Here is a 25,805-nt window from a genome sequence, read left to right on the forward strand (position 1 = left end):
GCTACATGTCTTTACCTGGGTAGCCAGGTAAAGGCTCAACTTAAAATGGAACTTAAAGTCTTCACTCTCCTCTTAAACACAGACACACACACACACACAGACACACACACACACACACACATGCTTCTTTCTTTACTCTTTTCTTCTTTACTCTCTGTTTCCATCAAGGGTACCACCATCTTTCTAGTTACACACATTTTCAATCTTGGATTCACCCTTTACTCTTAATAGCCCTTCTTGCTCTTATCCAATTAATTACCAGGTGTTGTTGACTCCACATCAATAACATCTAGGTCCTTTCCCTTCTCTGTACTCCCATGGACCCCACTCTAATATATGTTCTCTCCATTATTTGATTTGTGATTGCAGTGGCTTCAAAATTGGTCTTCCTACCTGCAGTATCTCTCCTCCTGAATCGATCCTTTATACAGCTACCAAATATATATTCCTAAAGTATATTTGATCATGTTAGTTTCCTATTCGAGTTTCTTCAATGACTGCCTATTGCCTCTAGAATAAATTATTAACCTTAATTGGCATTTAAGGTTTTCTGCAAACTGGTCCCACCCTACTTTTCTAGAATCATTTAATATTTTTCTCTTCCTTTTTCCTTGACTTTACATTTCAATCAAACTAGTTTACTTGCTGTTCACTGTACATGACCTTCCATCTCCTACTTCCACGCATAATTGTATTCTGTGCCTGGGATGTATTATTGCCATTGTTCCCTTCAAGGTTCAGCTCAAGTGCAAACTCCTACATGAGCCCTTTCCTGCTTCATAGATTTGCTAGTCCTCTTCCCCTCCTGAAATTACTTCACACATATTTTATATTTACTTATGCTTGTAGATGTTTGTGTATGTGCATCTGCGTATATCTTTACATAATTGTGTGCATCTATGTATCTCTATCTATCTATCTATCTATCTATCTATCTATCTATCTATCTATCTATCTATCTATCTATCTATCTATCGCCTAGTCTTCCCTCACAGGCCTTTGGAAGAATAAAATATTTAATGCCCCATGAACTTTCAATTCAGCAAACATTTTGTACCTAGAGAGGCAGTGTGGTACAGTAGAAAGAGTGCTAGATGTAGGTTTATATTTTGCCTCTGCCAGTTAATACATGTGTATCCTGAGACAGATTCCTTATCCTCTCTGGACCTCAGTTTTACCATCTATAAAATAAATGAACTGAATCTCTCAGGTTCCTTGAGCTCTAAAATCTCTGATCCTGTGACATGTGCAAGGTCTTGTATGAGGAACTGATATATAAAGATGAATAATAAATTCCCTTCTTCCAAAGACCTGAGAGATTTTGGAAACATGGAAATGCTCTACAACTATTTCTCTTTGGTTAGGAATACAAATATTTTCCTTTCTTATACAGAGGACTGACTGAAAACAATGGAAGCCCTGCATATAGTTTTTCCTTTCTGTGGCCTGTCCTCTCTAGGACTAGTCCCTCTAAAAGCTTTGACCCCTAAATATATCATACATACCACCATTACAATGCTCCTTTTATGGAGTTGGGAAGCAAGTACCTACCTGTCACTTGCTTCATAAAGGCATCTGGTGCATTCTTTTAGAATCCTGTTCATATGGAGAACTCATTGTATTTATCATTATGGAGAAAAAGATTGCCAAACTATTTTAAGGAAGGGGTGGGAGGAGAGAATCTCAAAGTCATAGAAGAAGAGAAAGAGAATTGAATCTGGAATGAAAAGATCTATCTAGGATCAGCCCCTGCATCTGACCCTTGTTACCTGTGTGACTTTCATCAGGTCACTTTGGAGCTATCTGAAGGACCTTCCCTTTCCTTATATGTGAAAAGAGTGTATAGATCTATGATCCTATGAATATCAGAGCTGGAAGGGACTCTAGAGTCCTTGAATCATAGAATATCAGAGCTATAAGGACCTTAGAATTAGAGCACAGAGAAAGGTTTAAAAAATTGATATCTGCTGGGGTTTTTAAAGTCATTTTTCAGTTGTATCCAACTTTTCCTGATCCCATTTGGGGTTTTCTTGGCAAAGATACTGGAGAGGTTTGCTATTTTCTTCTCCGGATCATTTTACAGTTGAAGAAACAGGCAAACTGGGGTAAGTGACTTGCCCAGGGTCACAAAGATACTTATCCAAGGCCATATTTGAACTTATGAAGATGAGTCTTCCTAATTCCAGTCCTGGCACTATATCCATTGTGTCACCTAGCTGCCTTATCTTCTGTTTTTATATTACCTATATTTCCCAATATATCTACCTCATCTCCCTCACCAAGGAGTTCTCTCTTATGAAAAAGAATAAAAATAAAGAAGAGGGGAAAAATCCCTCCAAAAAAACCAACCAATACATGATGTTAGTACTTAAAGGGACTTTAGAATCATAGAACAGAAGATGGCAGAGTAACTAGAACCCATAGAGATCATCTAGTCGATTCACTGCAACAAATATTTAAGATCCTCCCATATATACCTACTATTGAAGCAACAGGGATAAAACCTTTTTATCTCTTTGGCTCCCATTTTCTCATCCATAAAATGAAGGGTTCCATTCAGCTCTCTGATCCTGTGGAACTTAATGATGGGGGCAAAGGAGTGGTGTGTAGGTGGAAGACTGATTTGGTAGCTGTGAGGAAAATGAAGAGGAGCAGTAGAATCCTATTATAGTAGGCCAGGTGAGAAGTGAAAAGAACTTGATCTAGAGAGTGACAGTGTGAATGCAGAGAAAGGCATAAATGAGACAAATGTGTGGAAGCAGGCTCTAAGTGACTTGGCAACTGATTTGGACATGGTGAGGGTGAAAGACAAAGCAGATATCTGAGGTTTTAAGCCTAGTTGACCAGACTGATAGAGCAACAGCATTCAACAACTAGCAAATAGCAACATACTTCAAGAAGTTGAGAAGGTGGGAAGGTTTACAGGATGGGGAAGAGGATGAGTTCCATTTTTGACATGTGGAGTTTGAGGTGTCCCAGGATATTCAGGTAGAAGTGTCCAAAAGGTAACTGTAGAAACAAAACTGGAATTCATGGGAAAATGTCCAACCACTTCATTTTTCAAAAGAATAAACTGCAGAGCTATAAAATGACTTTCAAAAGTCAGTTTGTTTTAGTAGCATTGTGTACCTTATTCTACTAAAGAAGAGAGAACTCTTTATTACTTTTTAAAATATATGCATCAACTCATATGCAAATCTAGGATGTCATTTAGAAGAGCAGATGATTTCCCAAATTAATCTCCTGAAGTTGAAGCCCCTCCCAGAAGTGACTGATTAGAGTCTTTGTTTTTTATAATTTATGTGGCAATGAACCTATTCGACAAAATGTGCTTGGTTCCCTGGAGATGTCCCTCTTCACTTTAATTGCATTGGGTCCTAGTAAGGAATTTATTACAGCAAGAGAAAGAAAAATGAATGGCTCAAAGACTCCATTGTTGTTAAGCAACAACCCCTGACATTATTGAGCCCTTCTCCTGATTCCTGGAGCTGTCCCTGTACATCTGCCTGCAGAGGGGATAAAAACAAAAATGCCTTGATTTCCCTCCACTTAATGCATTGGTAATTGGTGTTTCTTTTGCTTTTCTTGAAAATCAATTAACATTTTGCTTAGTAGCAAGAAAAAAGATCAGATGATACACTGTTTATAAAGGTAGCTCATCTGATGTCCCTTACTTTGAATAAGGATTAAGCTCTTTGAGAGGATTGTCTTAGAAATAAAACAAAATTTTTCATTTGGAGGAAAATTTAAAGACCATTCTATTCAACATGCCCAATTTGGAGATGGGGAAAGTGAGACCCAGAGATAGTTTTTACTCTTTTATGGGTACATTCTTCCCCTTTGTTTCTATCAAATCACACAGACGCACCTACCAACATCACCCTATCCATGTTGTTCAGTTGTATCCTACTCTTTGTGACCCCATTTGGGGTTTTCTTGGCAAAAATATTGAAATGGCTTGCCATTTCCTCCTCCAGTTCATTTTACAGATGAGGAACTGAAACAAATGGGGTTTAGGGACTTTCCCACGGTCACATAGCTAGGAAGTGTCTGAGGCAGATTTGAACTCATGAAGATGTCTTTCTGATTCCAAGCCCAGTGCTCTCCATCCACTGTGTCACCTGGCTGCCTACTCTATCCAAATTCCTATTCAAAAGGTTACTTCATTTAGATGATAGGAACATATTATTAGAAGGGACCTTAGAAATCATCTTAGTCCATTACCCTCATTTTACAGATAGGAACATTCAGACCCAGAGAAGAGACATAATTTGGTCACTTTCAAGCATTGTGCAGGCAATATTTTTATTCTAATTGATTCTTTTTACCATTTGTGACAAGTAAATAATTCATTATTGTAAATATTAAATTGTATATTAATGATCACTTTAGCCTAGCCTACCCTACCTTTAAGCTAAATTAAAAATCTCATAGGCATTTATCTCAACACCTATATTTACTAGCTGTGTGACCACAGGCAAATCACAGCTTCTCTGGTACAACTTTTTCTGTAAAAGAAGAAAGTAAATCAGAAAGCATTATCTCCTTTTTCCTTCTTTTATAGAAAAAAAATGGAAGCAATAATACTTGTGCTACCTACCTTACATTGTAAAATGCTTTAAAAACCTTGACATTCTATGTACATGTTATCTATTATTATTCAAGGCCTTTATAAACACAGATTATTGTTATTATTGCTAATATCACTCAATAAGTAATTGGCAAACCTAGGTATCTTTGCTCTGAGTCTCCTACTCTTTCCATGGTACCATAGTGCTTTCCATTATAATCCTTTTTTTTATTTTACCTACAATAGGTAAGTACATAGCTTGTTATCTTTTTTTATCCCACCCACCCTGAGGGGCTGTGATGCCACATAGTGACACAATACTTAAATTACCCACCCTTTTGCCATGGCTTCATTCCTTACAGCAATAGATCCTGGACCAGGAGCAAAAATGGTTTGAGCATCACTGCATTAAATAGAGTAAGTTGTTGATATGTATCAATAGAGGAGATTTTCTCCTTGGGACTTCCCTATACCCATGAAATCATAGAACCAGACTCCTATCTTAAATGCGCAAAGTATTGTGGCAAGGGGGTATGGGAAATAGAAGAATAATTAAGACAATTTAAAGTATATTAAAAATCTATAGAATGCATTAAAACAAAGTAGCTTGGTATGATGGAAAAAGCACTGGATTTAGAGTCAGGAAATCAACTATTTGACCTTGGGTAGACCAGTTCATCTTTCTCTGGTTCTCAGGCTTTCTCTCATTTGTAAAATGAAGGAGATAAGACTAACTGACATTTATGGTCTTTCGAGTTATGAACTGCTATACTGTGGTATCATACTAGGTTTTGATGTATTTCTTAACATTTTATTACTAAATAAATAGTAATAATTTATTTTATTACTAAAATAAAATTGGTTATTATATAATACATAATTAATATAATCTTACATAATTTAATAAGAGAGTATATAATGTACTAATTTTACTCTGAGGAATTCAAATTAATTTTAATTTGCTGTCATTATTAATAATGGATGTAAGTAAGTTTATCCCTTTCTCCGGTAAAAATGACTTTTTTATAGGTTTTTTTCCTAAGTATCTTATTTAGTTAGTGTTCATCTTTTTCAGGACCATGACATACTTTAACTGCATACAAGTGTACTTTGTCTTAAGTAAACAGAATATAAATATATATTAAAATTTCCATTTTTATGTTGACATATTAGAAGTCTTCACTTTGGAGAAAGATGTATAAGTTTTCTTTGCTTTCCTTATGCATTGTCCCAAGATTTGAACTGGATTATAAAACTTTGATTTGAATACAAATTTTCAGGCAGTCATTTATTATTCAAAAGTTATTTTATTTACAGTAAGAGACATTTAAGTTACACATATTTCTGTATAAATAATTCTTAGCACACTTAAAAATATCCTTTTTTCTTCACCTAAATTTTCTACCTTCTTTTCCCTTTCAAAGAAAGTACTACTTCTCTTTCCTTCCACCTTTGCCCTTAATCCCATCCCATCCCATCCTATCCTCCCTGGGAAGACAGAGGAAAGAATGGAATAAGAATTTACATAGAGCCTACTATGTGTCAGGAACTGTGCTAAGAGCTTTTTCCAAATATAGTTTTGTTTGATCTATGGAACCTTAGTACATAAATTACCTGTTGTATATCATTTTTAATTTCTTCCTCTCCAGTGACTTCAACAAATATGGTCAAGTCTCTCCTATCTTTCAAAAGTCTCCACTTAGCTATAATACTCCCCTAAGTTACCATAAAATCTTAGGTTGGAAGTGGCATTAGAGATTCTATAGTCCATCCTTTTACTGCAGGAATCTCTTCTAAAAGCATTCTTTTCAAGCAGTCATATAGTTTATGTTTCAACACTATCAGTAATGATTAACTTACTTCCTCACAAGGTAACTTATTCTATTCTTTGACTGTTCAACCAAATTCTTACTTTGGACTGAAATCTTATTTGTTTGTATGGAACATAGATCCAGACCTTGAAGAGATCTGAGAAGTAATTTAATTTATTCTAATCCCCTCACTTTACAGCTATAGAAACTGAGGCCCAGGAAGGTTAAGTGATTTGTCCAGGGTCACACATGTAGTAAACCTCAGAGGTTGGGATTCAAACCCAGGTCCTATGCTTCCAGAATCATGCTCTTTCTGCTATACCATGGTCACTCCCCTTCTCCATATTCATTAGTTTTAATCTTTGGGATTTTAAAGGATAAGTGCAATTGCTTTCTTTCCCACAAGAGCCCTTTAAATATTGGAAGACAGCTATCATGTTCCCTCCTCTCTCTCCATCTCTCTCCAAAATCCAAAAGGTTTTCTCTTCTCCCAGTTATATATTCGTAACTCCTTCAATGATTCCTTATGTAATAGAGTTTCTAGATACCTTGCCTTCCTGGCAATCTTTCTTCAGAAATGCTCTGATTTGGTAATATACTTTCTAAAGTGTATAACCCAGACTGCATACAACATTGTGTTATGACCAGGGCAGAGTCGAATGGGACCATTATTTCCCTTGTTTTTGGACTTTATACTTGATCAGTACAGTCTGAGATCTATTAATATTGGAGGCAGCCAATTATACTCAAACATATTGAATTTGCAATTCTAAAATAGTAGTTTCACATGAACTATTGTTAAGTGATTATGTATACTTGTGCTGTTCATTTTTTGAAACTATGCCCAGGATTACATTTATTATTTCCTGTTGATTTATAAATAACTTTCCAGAAAAGCATCAGTTTTGATTTCCTATCTCTTCCCTTTTCACTGCCAAATTTCTTCAAAGAGTAGCCTATACTTGCTTTTCAATTTATTCAGTATCACCTTCAATTGCTTAGCTATTGTTTCCCTTTATCCTAATTCTGCTACAAGCCCAAGATTACTATTACCATTTAAATCCTTCACATTTTGGTATCTATCTACTTCTCAAACTTTATTTTCCAGGCCTCCTCTTGTGAGGTAGAGCACCACAGTGTAAAAAAGGTTGGATTTAAATTCAGACAACCTGGATTCAAATTATACTGCTTCTAATTAGTTTCCTGTGTGACCACAAGCAAGTCACTTCACATCTGGGGCCCATTTCTCTCATATATAAAACTTTAAAGGTTCTTTCCAACTGCCACTATGATTCCTATAGGAACCCTCCACTCCATCCAAACAGGCCTACCCAATATACCCATTCTGTCTCCATGCTTTTTGCTCTCTCTATCCCACCATGTAAAATTGTTGGGTAGTAAAAAGAACACTGAATTGGGATCAGGGTTTGAATCCTGGCTCTGTTACTTACTACTAGTGTGAACTTGGGCAAATCACTTTGCTGGATCACAGTTTCTTCAAATGAGGTTGCTGGGCTATATTATCTCTATTGGTCCCCTTTGAACTATAAATCACATGATCCCCTTTTCCTGACATTTAAATCCTATCCTTTCTTCAAGGCCCAACTCAAGACCTACTTGCTAAGTGAAGCTTACCAACTCTTTTCTCTAAACTTCTGTAGTACTTAATGTCATACTCCCCTGCTACTCTTTTGGGCACTCAGCTCACACTACCTTTTAGTTATTTATATGCTTATGTGCATAGCCTTATCTTTTTAACTCTTTCAGAGCAGGAACCCCATTGTAGACTTCTTTGTATTCACATGGTCTGGAAGTTCTGTATGTATTAAGTAATAATGATGATAACAATAATATATAATTTCTAAACTTTAAGAAATAGAATATAGAATACATGCCTGGGCTAACATCATAGTTAGAATTTGAGGTTAATAAACATAAACTTTGGAAAGGGTTTCTTTAATATTTGTTAATTTTTTTTTGAAAAGCAGATCAATGACTGGAGCTACTAGAGTGATAGAAAGATAGAAAAGAAGAAAGGTATTATCAAGGGTGCTCTTTTTTTTAACTTCTTTCACTGCCCATTCTTTTCCCTCTTCCCTTAGTAGGTTGATCAGAGACATATAAGTCAAGCTGAGTAACTGAGTTTCAGAGAAAGGCTTAGAAAGTATCCTTGAAGATTTCAAGGTCTTGCCTGAATGAATATTGTCTTGAAACAAAACTAATAAAACTTTAAAATCATCCTTTAGAAGAACCTGTGACTAAGATAGAGGCTACCATTCTAGTGATGTTAGTAAACTCACATTTATATTATGCTTTGAGGTTTACAAAATACTTTCCTCACAATAATCCTGTGAATATGATTATACCCATTTTATCAATCAGGGAAATAAGACAAAATAATTAAATGACTTTCCTATTTTGCTATAGCTGAAGGAAAGAATTAAACTCAGGTGTTCTCACTCTAAGTCGAGTATTCTTTCAACTCCCCAATATTGCCCTTCTCAGGTGTTTTAGGCTTTTTTCTTCAAATAATACCTGCTTGTTGCTTTGAAACATCAAGTGAAAACATCAAATGGGATTCTCTGGCATCAACTTGGGAAGGTTTCCTTTTAGTTTGTAAAATTTAAGAAAAAATAACATGCCAAAAATCATTTTAAAGTACATATTAAAATACATTGACTCAGAGAATATCAGTCAGTACTACTTAAATGAATTAGTCTAATTTGTACATAAATAAGAATTCCTTCTATAACAACCCAAACAAATGATTGCTCAGTCTTTGCTTGAAGACTTCCGATGATGATGATTTCATGACCTTACAAGACAATCAATTACACCTTTCTGACATTCTAAATATAAGGAAGTTTTTCCTTACATGGACCTAAGATCGACCTCTCTTTGATTCGTGTCCCCCCCCCCCCACTTTATTCTACCCTCTACGGTTAAGCAAAACAAAGTAATCTTTCCAGTCCTATGTTCTATGCCAGTCCTTCAAATACTTAAAGACTGTTATACCCTCCCTCAAGGATTTTTCTTCTTTAGGCTAAATATCCCTAGTTTCTATAGATGACACTAAGATACCATAGAAAGCCATATAATGCTAGAAAACTGTTTTGAGTCTTCTCATCATTTTAGTCATTATCTTCCTTTTAAATGTAAAACAGGGATAATATTGCTATTTTATAAAATTAAACTTATATTTTAACATTAAAATATAAACCATTAACACTGTGCTATTAAAAATAACAAGTACTTATAAAGGGTGAAAAAGAAAATAAATTAGGAAAATACAAAATTTAATTGTAAACTGAGCAAAACTCTTCCAAATACAATATTTAAAAATTTGAAAAAAGCTAATAATCAAATGAAACTTAAAGACAAAATAATATATTTCTTTCTGAATACAAAATGAATAAAGTTTTTATATTAAATATAATTACATAAGGTAACCTGTTAGAGCTCATGAATTAGATTGAACAAGGAGAGCTCTCCTCAACTGATACCTCACCTGGGCTTGGGGTCCGGGAATTGGTACTAGGTTAAACTTGGTAGGAACTGGGAAGAATATGGAGACAATGACTTTCCAACAAAACTTATTACAAAGAAAAGTTATTTGTACAAGCATTGTACTATGTCAGGAACTATCCCTCTCTGTCAGAAGGTACAGGGAGGATGTGGGTATGGCCAGCATGTAAATAAATGGTTTGAAACATAGATTTTTTTCATGGCTTTTATGACCTGAGATGAATTTACTTGTGCTTCCCTAATCAATTTGCCTCCACTAACCTTGGGAAGTTAGGTATATTCTAACTTCAGGAAGTTTCACCCATGTACATATTGTACCTTTTGCATAATCTGGCAGTAGCTACATTTATGGCCTAACTCATTTACATATAGTTCTCCTAAAGATAGTAAGGTAGAATTGATGTCTTGAGGGTATTCTTGGTACATAATTTTTTTTATTCTACTTTCTATAATTTTGGGCCTGTTTGGAAAGGGAAAAAATTTCATCAGGCATCACCTGAACTGCAGAATTTTTCTATTTTTCAATTTCTTATTTATTATTTAAAAACTGGTCTAGATATCAGATTCGACACATATTTTTCCTTTACTTTTAGTATTAATTCTTTAAGCATAGTCTTTTAAAATGTATTCTTGCATTTTAAATTTGCCTGAATAAATGTCTATTATTTAGCCAAGTAATTACAATAGAAACTAAATTCATTTCTATTACTTCATAGTGTACATAAAAATTTTGTAATTGAATGAAATATTTTGAAATCTATTGATTTATACTTAGATCTGTGATCTCATTGGTGTGAGTACTTCTTGTATCTATGTAAATCAAAGTCCCTTTGATGCTTTTTCATCTTGTGGGTTCCTTCTCTATGTCCATTTGTAAATCCTAGATGATCCTCCCTGGAGGCCTTTCTCTGTTCTATTAAAAATTGGGGGTGTACCTGAGCAGTACTCCTCTGTTGTTACTCACACTTGATACTTATCTTCTTTTCTCATATATATATCCTTTCCTGTATCACCCCGAGTGAATTAGAAACAATGATAAAGTCATGTTTACTAAATTGTAATGCTGCCTACTGGCTAACCATTTTGAAAGATAAAAGAGCAACAATTGTTGCTTTGAATTTGCCACTTCCCACTAATATTAACAATTGCAAATTCTATTCTTTAGAACCATATTGTCTTATCAAGAATAGCTTACTAAATAAATTTCATAGTTTATAAGAACTTTCATATATATTGAAATTTTTACAAAGTTCAAAAGCTGTTTTTCTGTTTCATACTTCCGTTTTTAAAAAACAGAATTATAGTTGCTGCAGAAAGCCTTAATAAAACTTAAATGTGATTTTTGCCAGTCTCATTTTCTTTGCCATGAAGAAGGGAAAACATCTTATAAGAATCCAAGCTGGAAGAACTAAGAGGGTTTTTATAACAAGGACAAAAATTGTCCCAACTCCTCTTTTCCTTGCCCCATTATTACACACACTCTATTGTCATATAATCCTAGAATTGGAAGAAACCTTAGAAGTACTCTGGTCCAATTAAGTTTCCATCTCCTCTAAAGATACGCCCAACAAGTGGTCACTTGGCCCCCTACTTGAATAATTCCAGGGAGAGGAAACTCACTTTCAAGGCTGAGAATGGGAATTTCTGGTTATATACCTAGGGCACATACATTAATGTTGGAAAAGATAGCAGAATGGGACATGGGTGAAAGTTACAAAGAAACACATTGTCTTGAGGTAAGGAAAAACTTCCTAAAAATTAGAGCTTTCTAAAAGTGGAACAGAGTGCCTTTAGAGGTGGTAGTTTTCCCCTCCCTGGAGGTCTCCAAGTAGAGGCTGGATGACCATTTGTCAAGTATGTTACAGTGAGAATTCTTTTTGTGTATGGGTTGTTCCAGATGGCTGCTGAAGTCCCTTCCAACTCTAACATTCGTGATTCTGTGATTAGGATTCTCTGAGGCATTGTGTCCGATTCTGGATATCATGGTACAAGAGAAACAAATCAGAGTGTGTCCATGGTATGGTTCCCAGTATGGTAACTGGTCTGGGGGAACAAAGTCTTATAATAGATGAGGAAATGAAGAAGCCTAGAAAAGACTTGGTGGAGAAAGGCAGGGTGGGAGTGGGGCAGCATAGCTGTCTTCAACTAACTGAAGGACTGTCCCATGGAAGGGGGCAGACTTGAGACTAATGGGTTCAAGCCACAAGAAAACAATTTTCTGTCTGATATGCACACACACACATACATATGAATATATATGCATATATACCCATACAAATATGTGTATATATGCATTTATTAAGCATTTGAACTATCCAAAAGTGGAATTAGTTACTTCACAAAATCCCTATCCCTGGAAGTATCTAAACAGAAGCTGAACGGGATATTTTAGAATTACTTCATCTGATAAGAGGTTAGCCAAAGTGATCTCTAAACTTCCATGATTATTTTTTTTTTTTAAGCAATCGGGGTTAAGTAACTTGCTCAAGGTTACACGGCCAGTTATTTCTGGGTGTGGTGCTAAGCATCGGAGCCCGGATTTGATCCCCACGTCATCCCGACACTGGAGCCGGTGCTCCTACCTGCTAAGCCACCTGGCCGCCCCTACGATGATTACTTTTAACATCATATAATGATGCTATCATAACAGGATGAATTTTATTGTTAAATTAACAATAAATATAGTGGAATGACAGATTTTTGTGAATTAACTTTAGGTACTACACTGACTGAAGATTTTGGTAGCATTCACTTAGATGTTTTTACATTAAGTTTCATGTTTCTAGCTCCCTCCCTTCTTCAAATGGGAACTACATAATTGTATTCTTTCTCCTCCTTTCATATGTTTCAAGAACACTGCTATTAACGCCACTGAAAAGCTGTGTTTCTATTGTGCATCGTCTCAGACAGTATAAATCATTTATTACAAAGATAACATTTTTTGAGGGTAAGTAAACCTTAAATTATTCCAAGCTGACTTGAGTCTTCAGTTAAAATGTTTGGGCTTTTAAATCACACATTATTAATTTAGTTTTCATAGATTTTTCTTGAAAGTTTCCATGGAACTATTTTTATGCTTTGTAGATTATACTTAATTGATGTAACATGCAGATCCTTATAATTATGCTAAATTTGGCTCTTTTCTAGCAAGAGATTAGTTTTGTGCTAAAAACATTTCACACCCTGGATTTAGAGGATAATAATAATATTTTCCATTTCAAAGGCATTTGAACTAGATGCTTAAGTGCTTTGTTTGTAACTATATACTAGTAAAACATAATTCTCAGTTTCCTGTTTCATTTAATAGCAATATATTTCTTATCTTTTATTTGTGAAGTTCTCTCTTAAACACTCTTAGTGGCAATCTATGCACCTTGACATTACTATGAAAAACTAGTGACACTATTATGTTTAAAGGATTTAGTATCTTAAAGAGTTGATTATTCAGAGATCTAATTTGAAAAGTTCAAATATGATACTTTGAATTTCCTTATAATGAAGATTCAACATTTCTTCCATATTTTACTACTTCAATGGATCTGTGATCCCATGAATGTGTGAATTCATGAATCCCATGAATTTCAGCAGCTTACAGTCTATCCATCTTTTTTCATCCTGTGATTCTTCTTCATAGATCAGTTACCAATCCACTTATCTTGCTTCGTGCATTTCTTTACATTTCAGTAAAAATAGTAAAGCTCTGAATGTGTTTCTTATCCCATGATTTCACATGTACTGAGTGATATCTCTTATATTACTAATATGCCACAGCCTTCTTGTATACACCATGTTTCTCTCCATTGTTCTTTGGGTCACCTACAATTCTGATTTTGTGGATGGTGTTCTAAGATTCACAATCATAAAGTATTTCTAGGAGAACATTTTAACTGAAGTGATAGGCCTCTGCACTGGGGGTTAGCTTACAATAATTAAAAGTACTGCATGATTTCCTAAAATTCAATCCTAAATGATCTCTTCCTATTCAGTCCTGGACCCAAATAGACATAATTCGGAAGCAACTGGATGAATTGGTCATCCAACTGTATACATATAGGTTGGTCAAAAGGCCTCTTTTGGTCACGCTGTTGTCACTGATTTCTATTGCATAAATTTTTGCAAGAATGGGTTACAATCAAAGTCAATATCTTTTGTCTTTTTTCTATTTTTCCTTGATAACTCATTTAAGCATGTTAATATAGTAAATGTTAAAAGTGCTGGCTTTTTTTTTTCTATCTTGCTCTGATGGTCTGACTACAAAGATGATTCTGATATGACTCCCAAATCACCAATCAGTCCTTTCCCGTATAAGATTGCTAATTCCATTTTTTCTCATATCATCTAGGGCTCACCACAAAGTATTTTCAGATTCTCCTCTTCTCTATAAACATTAAGGCCACTGATTTGTCTTTAAGCATTTGGCCTCCTTCATATCTCAAACCTGAGCCATATGGCCAAAATATGTCTCACCATTCTCCCCTGTGCTCATATTTGCACTGAAGTTACTGAATTATCAAAACATATTGATCTGGTTTGGAGCATTTTATGAAGTTCTTCATGGCACACTAATCTGCCTCTGTTGTCTTCCTACCTCACAAAATGGCCAGAAGTTTTCCTAAAATTCTTTATTTGGTTTATTCACATTACTTCCAGTTGTTTCCAACTTGAATTGAAATATTGCACACCTGGCCTCCCCACCCCACAAAACACCCACTACACATTTCACACTTCCTCCAAATTTTCTTAGTTTGGTTGGGGGCACTACAAATTCCAGTTAGCTAGGTTTGAACACTCAGTCCTCCCTGACTCTTCCTTTAAGTCATCCTTCATAGCCAAACAGTTGCCCTGACAATTTTACCTGAACATCATATCTCCGTTTGTCCTTTTCTCTCCTTTCACTTCTTTCTGGACTATATACCAAGAGTGATTTTTTTTTGGTATTTTCCTTGCTTCCAGTTTCTTTCTCCTCTCCAATCTATCTTCCACAGAGTTACAAATCACTATTTCTTTAAACATATGTCTGATTAAGTCACTTCCCCCAACCAATTAAAAAAAAAAAAAAACTTTGGCAGTTCCTTATTACTTCCAGGATAAAACAAGACCTATTCAGTCTGGCACTTACTTAAGAACACTGTTTTCTAGCCAAACTAGCCTACTAGTGGTACCAGAACTCAGCATTTCTCCCTGGCCCTTTACACAGGTAATACCCCTAGTCTGGAATACTCTCTGTCCTCATCTTTGCCTCTTAGTAATTTCCTTAAAAGTTCAATTCAGAGGGAATGCTTTTTTTTTAATACCTAGAGTTATTCTAGCTCTCTCCTTTCTTAAATTATTTTCTATTTACATATCTGCTCAGACTGGATACGATGCTAATACATTATATAGAGTAGGAATACTACAAAATGCTTAGGAGGGACTGTTTTTCATTGTTTTTTCCTTTATATCTCCAGCATCCAACACTTTGAAGGCACTTAAAGCTTGTTGCTTATCAAAAATTAACTCTTAAAACTGGGAATGGGTTTTTATGGCCAATGATGACATTCCATCTATCCACTTTTTGATCAGTTCTTGGAGAATTTATCCCGTGTGTGGAATATTCCTAGGATTTACTTGTCTTCATAACTGAAAGCTTTCTCTCTGTTTCATTTCCATTAGTCATCCCTTCCATTAGAGGCCAGAAAAGGCAAAAGTCAAAATGCAAAAGAAAAAAAAAAGCTGAGGTTCATTTCTCTATACAATTACTTTTGAATACTGGCCAAATAAGGGCTGGGCTCTTTTAAAAAAAATAATAAATCTCTGAAGACTGATTATTTAGGTCTTCCAATAAATTTAGTGGCAAGCAGTAAATAAGGGAAGGTGGGGTAGGGTGAGTATAGAGTAAATCTGTCCTTTACCACTATTTGTACAGTACTAATTCAAGTTAATACACGATTGCCCATTTTGCATGAAGAATCTGTAAAGGCCCAGGAATAGGGACATTGGGAGATTTACGTCTGAGGGACTTTCTCCAAAGCATCATTTCTGCAACTTGCACTCCTCACCTCTTTTCCCGCCTCCCCCGCCTTAGCTCCCGGAGGCAATGTTTGACATCCTTGCAAACAACCAAAATCCAAGACTAAAGTTGTGATAAACTCGTAGAAAAAGCATCTTAGGAGGCGTCTACGTGTGTCCATGTTTGGTGCTGGAAACGATAAAAATGGCTTCCAGGCCGGGACTGGGGCTCTCGGGGGATTTTTGTTTCTTAAACAAAGTATTTTTGTGGGAAGGGGAGGGTCGGCCACAGGAGCTCCCAACTGGGCTCTGGGATGGGCGGCCCCTGGGCCCCGCCCCCTAAGGGGGGTGGAGGGGGGTTGCGCGCGGGCGGGCACGTGCATCCCAAACGGTCCCGAGGGTCCCCTCCCTCCCCCGGGGGGGGGCGGGGCAAGCACCGCGAACCCAGCTGGAGACCCCGTCTCGGAGCCTCGAGGACGAGGTGAAGCGCCTTCTCGTTCTTGCCAGTCCGCCCTTTGTCTCGCCGCCTTTTCTCCGGCAGTACCTCCATTCCTCTTAGAATTACCGAGGGTGTCTTCGCCCCCTTTCCTTTGTTCTCTTCACACACACACCCTCAAAAAAGGGAGGAAAAGCTCATTCCTATTTCAGGCCGCCATTTCCACTCCTCGCCCTGATCTGGCCAGGCCGAGGCCACTACTTCACGCGAGAGATTCCCCTGCGCCATCGGCCTCGGGCCGTTATGTGGGAGAGGGGAGGGAATAGTGCCCGCGCCTCGGCCCTGCCGGCTCTTGTGCCCCTTCAGTACCTGCCGCGCCCAAGGAGGAGGAGGCGAGGAGGTCATTCAGGCTACCCCGCCTTCCCTCTGGGGAACCAACGTCCTGTCCCCCTCCCGCGCTGGCTCATCACCATACATGCCCACCCGGTTCCCGCCTACCCGCTCCATCTCGCCTCCTATTTCTCCCACCCTCTCCTGGCCACCCCAAGCCCGCCCCCTCCCGGGCAGAGCCGGTCTCTTCCCCGCCCGGGTCGGCCTTGGTCCTTTCCTCGTTCACGTTGCGAGCGGCCGCAGCTGCCCTGGGAGAGCGCGCGGCGGCGGCGGCGCCGGCGGGGTGAAGGAGGTTGCCATGGTAACCGGCAGCAGCAGCCGCCACAGCAGGGCCGGCCCCAGCCCCAGCCCTAGAGCTCAGTGTGTGGGTGAGAAGCGGCGAGAGCAGCAGCAACAGCAGCGGCGGCGAAGGCTCAGCTTCTGAGCCGCCGCGGAGACCGTGTAAATCGGGAGCTGCCGCGGCTGCAGGATGGAGGACGGATTTTCTAGTTATAGCAGCCTTTATGACACTTCCTCGCTGCTCCAGTTCTGCAACGGTAAGGAGAGAGGAGCTGGTGAAGATCAGTGGGGAACTCGTGTGTGTTTGTGTTTGTGTATATAAGCACGCGCGCAGGGAGGGGGGGTTCTCTCTTTGCTTCCCCCTTTCCCCACCCTTCCACACCTCGCGAACCTCTTTCCCCTGATCCCTTGCAGAGCTCGCGCCCCCATCCATCTCTGCCTGCTGCGGTATCTACCGCTGGCAGGGCGGTAGCTGGGAGAGGACAGAGATCTCTCGGGGATTCTGGCTGCAAACCTGGTCTTGGGGAAAAAAAAGGAGGGAGGGAAGGCAAGCAGGAAGGAGCTTGGAAGCTGTTGCTGCTGCTGCGGCGGCGGCGGCGGCTGCCGCTGCTTGTTTCTGCTCCAAGACTAGCTTTTCTGGAAAGGGAAAAGAGGCACGGAAGGAGGTTAGTGGGGAAGGGAGGATTGCTTCTAGGATGACTCGAAGGAGTCAGTCCAGAGGGTCTCTCGCAGTCCATAGCCATTCTAACCTGTGCCACCCAGGGAAAAAGCAGAAACTTTTCCCCCATCTCTTAGTTAAGTCAAAGGGAAAGTTTAGTTTACTTCATTCACTGGGAAAAGAAATGTCTGTTGCTTTAAAAAAAAGTTGCATTCGGCCCTGGGGTTTTGAGGAAAAACTCGGAATTTTCTGTTAACTCTATTACTATCCAGCATCCCAACGAGTGACCGCTGGTCATTGTATTTGTGGTGTTGTGTCGAAATGCATGAAATAAAGTTCATGACATCCTCTCCAGTCCCTCCACGGCCTGTTGAATAACCAACCACTCCATCCCCCTGACGTGTAAAAGCCGCTGCCCACTCACTAAATCTTGTGCATTTGACACGTGTATAGTTTGTCCAGTCTCATAAGGGGGGAAGATTCTTATCTGAAGTCTCTCATAGTACAACTGTCATTAGTGCCTTAAAAAAAAAAGTTTAAGTGGCTAGTGATATCCTGTTCTGTTCCTTGAAATTTCTTCAGTATTTATCCCAAGACTTTTTGGTATTGACACAAATAAAAATAAAAAATATAGATACTCAACCTCCTGTCACATTTCTTAGCAGTAATCCTTTCAGAGTGTAAGTGACTCATAGGAAAGCTAAAATAGTGAGCTGGAAATTTGGGGGGTGGGAATTAATAGAAGAGAAAGTTCAAGACAATGTTACTGTTTTAACAAGAGCATGTTGCTTTTTTGTGTATTTTATGTATATTCCTTTGGAAACTACTGTTGTAAAAGAGTAGAGAAATCATTTAATATTAACAAAAGATGAATGCAAGGATTAACTTACTAACGAAACTTCAAACAAACCTACTTTAGTTACATTATCATTAAGTAAACCTTAAATAAATCTAGAGTTCATATTAAAAACTTTTTAATGCAAGAGAAGCATTCACCTGATTTTTGTGCAATAGATTCTATTTAATTCTTAGAGGGAAGAAAAAATAAAATTATAATCTATTGATATTATATGTTTTTGAAAAGTGACCCTAGGCTCTTGAATGTTAATTTAATAGTGAAAAACGTGTTCATAATGTCGTGCCTTTTTTCCCTGAAACATGATGTATCAAAATTTATATACAAAGAAGTGTCATACATATTTCCTACATTTGATTTGTTGCTTTAGAAATGTTTCCCAGAGTGTTTCTGTTTTTTTTTTTTTTTGGTGAGTATAATCATGTAAATTTTCCTGGAAGATGTAGAACAATGAAAACAAGTCTGAATCCCAGCTTTCTCGGATTAATTTATTTTATTTTTATTTCAGTGAGAGAGAATTTTTTTGTTATAAAGTAATTTGTGGATTCAATTTTTATGTTTATAAGCTCTATCATAATAATTTAATCTCTAGCTACAAGTTTCTGCACATATATATATACACATATAATCTTATATATATATATATATGTATAATATTTATCTAAAGGTCAGACTTGCATGACCTTCTGGGGAGATTCATTATGATTGCATTTTTTTTAAATGGCTAGCTAATGGGTAATTCAAGTACTTCAGTGAGCTGTGAGAAAAATATTTTTGTAAACTTTAAAATATATTAATTATTATAATTACATCTAACATAGTAAAAGAATGAATGAAAGATTTCCAGCAAGTCAAGTGGACTATTAATAGAATATTTATGTAAAGTCGTCTGCAGCAATTCCACAAGATGAAAAAATTTGCAAAAGTTGTGATCAGTAGTAAGTCCCCATTCTAGTGAGATCACAGAGTTCTGTCTAAGATTGTATGATGCATAATATACTAAGCTATTAGTACATCATTTTCATATTAATAACATGTTACCTTCTAAGTGATTTGAGGAGTTCCTGTTTGCTATGTAATGGAAGATAAGTTTTTATTTTGTTCTCACAATGTCTGTTCTAGTGCAGTAGATTTCCTATGTTTTTCAACCTTAAAAAAATCTAAGCTTCTTGAGGGAAGTTCATAGTAGTTGGCATATATCTAGCTTGCTCTGATTCTTAAGGTTGTGGAGATAGAGGAGCTAGAAGGGACTTCAGAGGTCATTTGATCAAACCTCTTCATTTTGTAGAAGATGAAACTGAATCCCAGAGAGGTTATTTGCCCACAATCATATACCGTGTTTCCCCGATAATAAGACCTATCCCGAAAATAAGCCCTCCCCTTACTGTGTAAGATTCCTCAAAAAATAAGCCCTCCCCCGAAAATAAGCCCTATTGAGATTGCTACTGTAGTGAAGGTGATCCTCTGTGCTACACACTACATTACGGTACCCTCTGTATGCACCGTCCCTCCCCTCCCCCCCCGGGTGAAACGCACGCCGCGCTCCGAGCTGCATCCAATCAGAGCTGCAGCAGTGAGCGCATCATCCTGTTCTTCCCCAGTGATTTGCTTATTGAATAAAGGTACATTTTTTTGTTCACATTTACCTGTTTATTAAAATTGCTGTCAATGTTCATTAAAATAAGCCCTCCCCTGAAAATAAGCCCTCTGGTGTTTTTCTGTCCAAAAAAATTAATAAGACAGTGTTTTATTATCGGGGAAACACGGTACTTCTTTCTCCAGCCTATTTTTTTACTTTTAACTCTGTCCTAAAGTGGGGCTCTGCTTCCCAAGTAGAGGGAGCACTGTACCAAGCTTCAGGTTTTTTGTGCAGCTGTTTTCAAAGTTAGTTATGGGGACCTCTTAAGTTTTTGACTCTTCTAAGGTGGTATGATCTAGGGAGAGGTGTGTTTATTGCTCTCCTATACTGTGCACTGGTTTGTGAATGACCACAAGCACTCTTTTCAGCCATGGAACTGTGACTAGAGTCCCTGCATCCCTGTTGCTGCATGCTCTGCTGTGTTTATCCTTGCACTAGAACTAAGACCCAGGACTGGGACCCAGATCCAAGTATAGGCAATACAACAGAGTCCTGCCCCTGGTGACAGCAAAGGGATTCCTGTAAATATCCTTCTGACCTATTGTCTGATCCCTTTACCAGCAGTAGGATGAGAAGTCTGGAAACTGCCACTGCTGCCATTGATTCAGTCACCCTGAGGCCTGCTCTTGGTTTTCTGGGGCCAGGTCTGCAATGGCACAGTCTACACTGGACTGCACTCCTGCCTCACCCTGGTGCAGCAGACCTTTCTTGCCAACCTTCTAAGTTGTCCTTGGCTGGAAAAATTGTTTTACTCTTTTTTTTCTACTGCTCTAGAATTCGTTTGAAGTCATAATTTAAAGGTATTTGGAGGGTTTGGGGGAGAGCTTAGGTGAGTCCCTGCTTTTACTCAACCATCTTAGCTCCATCTACATTCATGTTTTCTGAAAATTTTTTTTTTGTTGGACTTGGTGGTCATTTGAGTAGAAGTACAATCCTGAAATTGACTTATCACTATTCATGAGCTTTTTGTTTTTCTTTCCCTCCTCTTTAATGATACTGTCAATTCAATTTTATCAGAATATATAAATAATCATGTCTGAAAGAAAGTACAAATTATTTCTGTTTCTTATTTGTATGTAATGTACATAAATAACAGTGAATTAGAGAAAAATCACTTAAATTCTTTCTGTAATAATATATTTAGTGTCTTCCATGTGCAAAGTCTTTTCCTAGGTATTGGGGGAGAAGTAATACAAAAATAATTAGATACCTGAATATAAATGTCCTCATGGAACTATTGAACTTACATGAAGATATGAAAATGCATAAAACACAATAATTATATAGCAGAAAAGGATATTATAAGATCATAAAAGAAGTAAAAAGTTTTATGTTAGGTGCAAGGAAGGAAGGGTGAAAATAACTGAAGTTCAATCTAATAATATTAAATTTTTTTTTAAAGCAATTGGGATTAAGTAACTTGCCCAAGGTTACATGGCCAGTTATTTTGTGTGAGTGTTAAGAATCTGAGGCCAGAACCAATCCCGGGTCCTCCTGACTCTGGGGCCAGTGCTCTTACTCACTGCGCCACCTATTTGCCCCAATAATATTAAATTCTGATACAGAAATTCCAAGGATAAAACTAGACATGTCTCTGAACACAAAGAGTTCACAGTTATGTTCACATCTTATGAGGAATAAGATGTGCATATGTAACTATAATGCAAATTAGAATATAATAAGTTTGCTGGAAAGATCCAAAGAGAATAGCATAGGAGATTTGAGTCTTAAGGAATGAATTATTCCTGGCTGGGGGGAGAGGAGGAAAATAAGGTTTTAAGATAGAGGTAGCACCAGAACTATCTCTTGAAGAAAAAAAATAATTTTAGCAGGGGAGATGAGGGGAGGAGAAGAGCCTGTTCCAGGAATAGGTGATTAGAATGAGATTATGAATAGTTGTCTCTTTTGACTGAAACATAGATTATGTAAAGGGGAGTTGTGTGATACAAAGCTAGGAAGATGCAAAATTCAAGCCAGATAGGGAAAGGCCTTGAATACCAGGTGAAAGAATATATATATATATATATATATATATATATATTTTATTCAGCAGACATTGGGAAGCCATTGAAGTTTTATGAATCTGTGAAGTGATATGATTAAAGCTATCTATTAGGAAGATTTTTCTGACTGTTAAGGATGAAGTTAAGAAGAGGGTACCTAGAGGCTATTAAACTATTATAATAGTCTATTCAATATGTAATGAAGTCTGGAACGAGGGTGGTGACAGTGACAAGGAAGGAATGTGATAAGTGTTTTCTACAATCAATAAACATTAAGTCACTATACTAAGTGCTGGGGATGAAAAAATGGCAAAAATAGTCCCTATCCTTAAGGATTACACACTGTAATATGAGAGACAACAGGTAAATAATATATATATATAATATAATAATAATATATTATATAATACATATTATTATATAATGTGTGCATATATATGTTATGTACATTATATATTATATACATATATCTATGGGTATGTATACATACACATATACATACAGTAGTTGGAAAGTACTATGAGAAGGGAAATCACTAGGAGCTGGGGTGGGGGGACCTGCTGTAGAAGATGGGACTTAAGTTGATTCTTAAAGGAAGCCATGGAAACAGAGAGGCAGAGGTGAGGGAGCTAAGGACAGCTGGTATAAAGTAATATATAAATGCTAGCTATAAAGGAACAGGGCCTGAAGTATCACATTTGTAGAACTTCAAGTAGGCCAATGTAACAGGATCATAGAGAGGGGAGTAAAAAGTAAGGAAATTAGAAAGGTAGGAAGGGTTCAGGCTGTACAGTGCTTTAAATGACAAACACTGGAGTTTATATTTGATACCAGAGTGGTTTATTGGAACTCCCTGAGCAGGCAGTGACAAACCTATGCTTTAGGTAAAACAAAGGGTAAGAATCAGGGAAACCAGTTAGTAGGCTATTTTCATAATCCAGGAAACAATGAAAGCCTGAACTAGGTCTGTTGCTCTATAAATGGAGAGGAGGGGACATATAGGAGAGATGTCATAAAATGACAAGTTTTGGCAATGGATTGGATGTGTGAGATAAACAAGGGTGAGGAGTTAAAGATATCACCAAGGTTGTGAACCTTGGTGACTGGTAGAATAATAGTGCTTTTGAAAGTAATTCAGAAATTGGAAAGAGTGGACTTTGGGAGGAAAGATGATGAGTTTTGTTTTAGACATGTTGAGTGTGAAGTGTCACAAAAGGTAATTGGGAATATAGGAGAATAGCTCAGGAGAGAGACTAGGGCTAGACATATGGATCTAGGAATCATCTTCATAGTGATGCTGATTGAATCAATGGAGGCTGATAAAATCACCAAGTGGCATAGTATAGAATAAAAGAATGAGGGATCTAGGACAGAGCCTTGGGGGACATACATGATTAGTAGGCATGACAGGATGAAGAACCAGCAAAGGAAACTGAGAAAGAATGATCATACAGATAGGAGGAGAACCAGGAGATAGTTGAATCATGACTCAGGAAAAAGTCCCAGGAAGAGAAGGTTATGAATAAGGGTCAAAGGCTGTGGAGAGTTGAGGTGGATGAGCATTGAGAGAAGATCATTGTATTTTTCAATTCAAAGTTATTGGCAACTTTGGAAAAAGCAGCTCTCCTTGAATGATGAGTCCAGAATCTAAATTGCAGAGGGTGTAGAAGAAAGTGAGGGGTGAAGAAGTGGAAGTGCTTAGCACTGTGGCCAGCACAAGATAAAGAAAAAATCACTTAATAAATGATCATTTATTGTTGGCAGACTGTTGACTCTTACGGGGAGTTAAGCCATGAAGGGAAAGAAGCATATAAAATGACATCTAATGTATATAGTAAGATCTGGTGAGGGTATTTTTATAGATAGGAGAGATGTGTTCATAGGTAGCTGGGAAAAAAACATTACATAGGGAGTTGTTGAAGATAAGTGGGGGCAATTTGCTAGAAAAGGTGGAAGGAGATTAAATCAAAGGTTGACCTTTGCAAGACATAGGGTCATATTTTCATTTGAAGCCTTATTTAAGGAGGAGATAGTGTGTGTGTGGGGGGGAATGTCTGCATGATACGAGATGAAGAGGAGGGTAGAAAGGGAAGCCCTTGGCGAATAAACATACATGTTTTTGGGAAAGTATGAGGTGGGAGCCTCATCTAAGAGGTTGTGGGAGGAAGGGGTACTGTGAGAATCTTAGTAGAGATGAGAATGTTTGAAACAGCTGCTGTGCAGAGTGAGTTTGCAAAGCAATTGGGAGGGAATAGAATGTTTGCCTTGCTATAGTGAAGGCCCAGTCGAGATTAGATAACAAATTTATAGTGGACCCATAGCATGGTTTTTATGATTTTCAACAGCTCCATTTGGCAGTATATGAATCAGAATGAAGATTGTAGATGATAGGAGTAATTCAGCGTTGGAGTTTGGCAGGGTGTGATTAGATATAAGACAAGGGATTCTAGGGTAGGGGATAGTATAGAATTAAGTTGCTTCACCAGTGTATTATGACAGGGAAGAATATATTAATAAAGTTCAGAAGTGATGGACTGGGGAAGAACTGAGGAGGTAGAAGTAATAGAAGTCACAGTGAGAACAAAGAACAAGGTAAGGGGGTTGTAAGGCGTGGTGAAAGATGTAATGATAAAACATAATTAGATGAAGGAATTCAGAGTTTTTGAACAAGTGGAATAGTTGTAGGTAGTAGCCTTCAAAGGTATTGCCATCTCTGTGTGTAACTTAGAGTTGAAGTTATGAGAATTGAATAAATTGAGGAACTTGAAATTTGGTTATTTGAAGGAGTACCCATATTTATTTTGGAATCCCCTATTATGAGGGCAGGAGATAGGGAAGGGATAAAAGCTATGAACTAGGTGTTGGACTAATTCAGGAAGTAAGGAGATTGTCACAAACAGGCACCAGGAACTGCATTGGGTGATAAAACTTGAATAGCATGAAATTTAAAGGAGGAGAGGCTACTTAGTGAAGATGGTAGAAAGAGAGTCTGGTAATAGGGAGCAAGGAACATTCTTACTCCCTTATCACATAAGGTAGGAAGTATGAAATAATATATCCTGTACTGGAAACAGTGATTGGAGAAATGAAGTTATTAAGAGGGAGTCATTTCTCAGTGAGGACCAGAAGTTAGAGGGAATGAGAAAAAAAGAGGTTTAAGATGAAGAGAAATTTGCAGGAATTTTAGAAGGTTCAGTGTCAGGGGTAGGCAAATCTGCAGTGGGGCCTTGGTGGTGTAGGGTTAGGTAGGTATGAGGTAAGGTAGGTATGAGTTGAGGATGGGGAACAGGATTTGTTTATAAGCAGTCAATGGTTTAGAATTATTGGGATGGGAAAAGCTTAAAGGGAGGGCAGTATGCTAACCATTGAGTAGTGAGACTAGGCAAAGTATCAGTAGTTGGAGAGAGAGCCATTTAAAGAGGCCCAAGATTAGCCAAAGGTCCGCACTGGAGGTTTATACTCCTGGAAAATGTTACTATTGTGTCTTGTGACATCCTAGGAGTCTTACCTCACAGTAGGCAGGAACAGGTGGAGGTGTAGCAGCCCAGTCAGAAGGGTGGCTGTGCCTTACTTGTCCCAGATAAGACCCTGAAGGGCAAAAGATGAAAGAGGTCATTAATCCAGAGAGCAGCCCAGGCTAGGGTTGATCC

At 37.7% G+C, this 25,805-nt stretch overlaps 1 protein-coding gene across 5 annotated transcripts in view; it reads left to right on the plus strand.

The window, feature by feature from the left end:
• The window catches only part of LOC138173823 (echinoderm microtubule-associated protein-like 1), a 316,335-nt gene that overhangs the window by 76,741 nt on the left and 213,789 nt on the right, over window positions 1–25,805 (plus strand). The window contains exon 1 of one of the 5 annotated variants that reach the window (XM_069103913.1): window positions 17,039–17,256. The exons of 1 other annotated variant lie outside the window; for it this stretch is intronic. In XM_069103913.1, coding sequence (XP_068960014.1) covers window positions 17,190–17,256 — 67 coding nt within the window. In that variant the 5' untranslated portion in view covers window positions 17,039–17,189. Of the gene's footprint in view, window positions 1–17,038; window positions 17,257–25,805 lie in introns of those variants that run through there. 3 more of the 5 variants (XM_069103912.1, XM_069103908.1, XM_069103909.1) reach the window with 3 other exon arrangements.

The sequence above is a fragment of the Petaurus breviceps genome, unplaced genomic scaffold, assembly GCF_028583685.1.
Source record: "Petaurus breviceps papuanus isolate PSGF00001 unplaced genomic scaffold, PetGlider_PUasm1.0 65, whole genome shotgun sequence".
NCBI classification, from domain to species: Eukaryota; Metazoa; Chordata; class Mammalia; order Diprotodontia; family Petauridae; genus Petaurus; species Petaurus breviceps.